The 4,172-nt window shown below is 32.1% G+C and overlaps 1 protein-coding gene across 1 annotated transcript; it reads left to right on the top strand.

The window, feature by feature from the left end:
- The first annotated feature begins 2,441 nt into the window (after positions 1–2,441).
- LOC102600671 (chaperone protein dnaJ 49-like) lies at positions 2,442–3,239 on the top strand. Its single transcript, XM_006345955.1, has one exon. The coding sequence runs from the start codon at positions 2,457–2,459 to the stop codon at positions 3,237–3,239; it is 783 nt and encodes a 260-aa protein (XP_006346017.1). The 5' UTR covers positions 2,442–2,456.
- Positions 3,240–4,172: the final 933 nt, after the last annotated feature.

The raw sequence follows: 4,172 nt of genomic DNA, 5'->3' as shown, positions 1-4,172 counted from the left end.
CATGAATAATTTAAGTGTGTTTATAATATAATTTTTGTGGTATAAAATATAGTTTTACGTGGTATGAGATGACCATTAATAATGTTCAACGAGATGGTCGCAACATTTTTTCTTATACTTTTGTGGATGGAAATGCTATTATCCAACAAAATGAGTAAGTTTATTCTCTCACTAAATCCTTTAGCATATACTTTAAGAAGTATATTTAATTTATTTCATGAACCATATATTAATTTGAGTACTTTGTTATTGAAAATAGATGGAGACAACAATTGCATGTGCCTCCTCCTCCAATTGCTTTCGAGATGATTGATTGGAGGATCTTTGTCTCAGGTCTAAACGTTGTTCCGAATCCTGTAAGTCATGAATCACCCACTTTATATGAGCAGACTCGTAACAATGTGTTACCATGTTTGGAGCTCACTTTGGCAACCAGAAGCACTTCAATTAGTGGTGAACGTCCACCACCACCTTGTCAATGTATTAGCTGTCGTGCATCTTCAAGCAAGATGCATTGATGAAAAATACTGGTGTAAAATATCCATCAAACATAACATTTGTGGAAGGTTGTTCTATCTGTTTTTTTTTTTTTGTTTTTTTTTTGAGTTATTGAATTTAAACTATGCTTTTTAGCCTTCGAGATTTGTAGAATCCGTAATTTACTTATTCGTTCTTGTTATTCTGTTTTCATAAAAAATTCTTGCAATGCTTGATCAATTCTTATTTTTAAAAAACTTATATACTACTCAAATTGAAGTGTGTATTATAATTACTAGAGCTCAACACAAAATTGGTGGACTATGCATTTGAAAAATCACACATATTTTATTATTGGTTTATGTGTTCAATTTGAGGAGAACACATGTTTATTATTTATTTATGTCTTAAACATAATCTTTCATATGCAAGTCTGATTTTTTTTTATCATGAACTAAACATGTAGAATTATTTTTTATAATTGGCAATGTTGAGAGTTGAGACTCGATTGGTTAGTGTATTTTCTTCTTTCTTCATTTCTAATTTTCTTAGTTTATGCTTCTAGCAATTTTACTTTCTAATTTCAACTCAATTTTTTTTAAATAGCTAGCTATAGATTAACTTTGTCATGTTTGAAATATTATCCATATATAGATGAGAAAATATGTTCTTTTGTATTTCATTATTGCATGGATTCTACGAAGTAAATTGAAAATTAGGTCATCAAATTTATTGAGCCGCTCTCGGCAACAAAGTTTCATTATGTACATGCATTCATTTATAGATGAGTCTTTTTCTTCAATTACATCAAGAAACATTTTTTTTTTATTCGGTAAAAATATTGTTGTTAATTATATATTTTCCAATATCATTGCTCTTTCTTTTATTTCACTTTCACTTACTCGTTAAGGGTATTCGAAAAAAATCTATATACCTCTACGAAATAAATATAAGGTCTACGTATATTATACCCTCTCTAAATTTCATCTATGAAATTCCACTGAATATTTTATAGTTGTTTTTGGTTGTTTCACCTATTCAAAGGTCCAACATCAAATAAAAAATTAAGTAAAAGAAAATTATATAAATTGAGTCACAAAAAAACATATTTATACTAGCACAATTATGATTCGGGCCCTTAATATGGAATCGCCTTTATTATGTAGCACTTTTAAGTTTTTATCCCATCTTTCACCACGAATTCGAATTTAGTTGGGACTCGTGCCCTATTACAAGTAAAAGATTTCCATTCTCAAAAATCAATTTTTTTTTTCAAGCAACATCTTCTCTCTCGTCCATTGCTCATCAGGCTTCAATTTCCATTGAAGGTGAAAAGACATTTTCTATTAATTTTAATAATCTTTTTTTAATTTTTTTCTCCTTTAAAAACATCAATGAATAAATTTGTTTGATAACAATTCCATAAAACTTCAATTACATATTTGTGCAATGTCATTCTTGATTAATTTATAGACTTATTATTATAATATATTTATCATATGGTTTTGAATTGTCAAACAAAACCCTGGATCATTGATTATCATCAAGTTCAATCAAATCTACAATTTTTGGCTCGAACTATGTATATATTTATATATGAAGAAAAAGTTATAGTGACAATAAATTTTGGATCCGTCTACGTCTTTTTTAATCGAAATTCAGGGGCTATTGCTCATAATGCAGGGGAAAAAATGTGAATGTGGTTGTAAAAATTGAATCATCATAATATCCTTGGTGTGTAATTGGTTATAGAAGCGGATCCAGAATTTAAACTTTATGAGTTCAACCTTTAAGGTTTTTAGCATTGAACGCATTATTATTAACGTTATGGATACATATCTATTTGTTGTAAACTAATTTGATGAATTTTTTCATCCTCTCATTCAAATTCCTGGCTCTGTCACTAACTAATTCGAGCTTGATTTCGATTTCAGGGCTTGTAATTGAATAGAATTGAAGTTGATGAGCTGAATGTTACAATGGATAGTAACAAAGATGAGGCTTTAAGATGCATTACTATTGCTAAAGAGGCAATTTCATCAGGTAATAAACAGAGAGCCCTAAAATTTATTGGAATCGCGCATCGTCTTAATAAAAATTTATCATTGGATGATCTTCTATCTGCCTGTGAAAATCTTGATTCATCGATTCGTGGTACATCTAACGAGGTTAAAAATGACGTTGCTAGTGTGAAAAATGAGACAGGGGATGTGATGAATTATAGAGAGGAACATGTAGAGTTGATTAGAAGAATTAAGAGTAAGAAGGACTATTATGAGATTCTTGGTTTGGAGAAGAGTTGTTCAGTTGATGAAATTAGAAAGGCATTTCGAAAAATTTCGTTGAAAGTTCATCCTGATAAAAACAAGGCTCCAGGTTCTGAAGACGCGTTTAAGAAAGTAGCAAAGGCGTTTAAGTGTTTGAGTGATGTTGGTTCCAGGAGAGAGTATGATGAGATAGGTTATGCTGACGAATTCATGTATAGTCAAGAGTGTAATGTTAGTGGTGTGAGGAGAAGAAGAACGGGGCACGAGTATAGTTTTGGTGATGAGTTTGATCCTGATGAGATTTTCAGGTCATTTTTCGGTCATGATGATGATGTGTTTAGGAGAAGTAGTTATGTTTACAGGACGAGAACTGCTGGTGCTGAGCTGAGAGTAGTGGAGTTAGGTCCTGTTGCGCGTAAATTAGTACTTCTCCTTCAATTGGTGATGTTTTTGTTTATTGTTCTACTTGTATATCGTCCTTACTTTGGAGCCTGACTAAGAGAAGAAGACTTTTTGTTATCGCGTCTGAATTTGATCAGAACTATTGTCTTGATATCGAAGACCATGTTATTGGATATGTTTAATCAGACATGAACACGAGTACATGACTTCCATTGGAATGGAATTGCTTCGTTGATAGATCCAAATTCATATTCACCTTTCTAAGAGATCTTTTTTCGTGCCACTATTGTCAGCCTTAGCCTTCTTTCCACCCCTTTGTACGAGGCTCCTTTCTTCGTGCAAATGCTCATAGGCAAAAAGGACATTCCATTGATCCAATTGACAGGATCAACCACTGTCTCGGTGTGTAAGGCCCTTTCCTGGAACAAGAATGTTTAACGGCTAACTGTGCCAAAATTCGAGATTTTGAAGTAGCTTGAGGTTAGCTAAGTTCTTTCTATCTGCATAGAAACCTTTGCTGCTACACTTGGATTTTACTGAGTTATAAAATATGTATTGAACTAGTGATTTATGTCTATGTTAGAAGCAACATATTCAATCTTCTTTCTCCATATTATGCTATGTTGTTCGAACTTTTCAAAAATGATGCCTCATCTGTATCGTATTTTTCAAAAACGAACTACTTTTGTACTATACGAGACACACCCAATGACATTTCTGAAGAGTTCGAGCAACATAGACATTTATGGCCTTTTTAACGTTATATTGAAGATCAAGGCATGATCTTGCAGGTCTATTGACTAGATGCATGGAACTTTCAAGTGGTAATTGAACACTTCTCATATATTCTAAGTGATAAGCTCGGTCTGGTATCTATGCTGGTGGGAGATGTAGCACATACTTTGTAAATTTAATCAAAAGTAAGTGTAAGCTGATCTGAACACCACGATTATTCGAGGAAAAAAAAAAGGATGCTCCCTTTGTATAAGTAGAATTCACCAATCTGTATCTATGGATTATATTTCA

This window comes from Solanum tuberosum, unplaced genomic scaffold (genome assembly GCF_000226075.1).
Source record: "Solanum tuberosum cultivar DM 1-3 516 R44 unplaced genomic scaffold, SolTub_3.0 scf00072, whole genome shotgun sequence".
In the NCBI taxonomy this organism is placed as follows: Eukaryota; Viridiplantae; Streptophyta; class Magnoliopsida; order Solanales; family Solanaceae; genus Solanum; species Solanum tuberosum.
This window is presented reverse-complemented; position numbering and strand designations above follow the sequence as displayed.

Excerpts from the sequence above, each read along its gene's own strand:
- LOC102600671 (XM_006345955.1), top strand. The coding sequence starts at position 2,457 with ATGGATAGTAACAAAGATGAGGCTTTAAGATGCATTACTATTGCTAAA.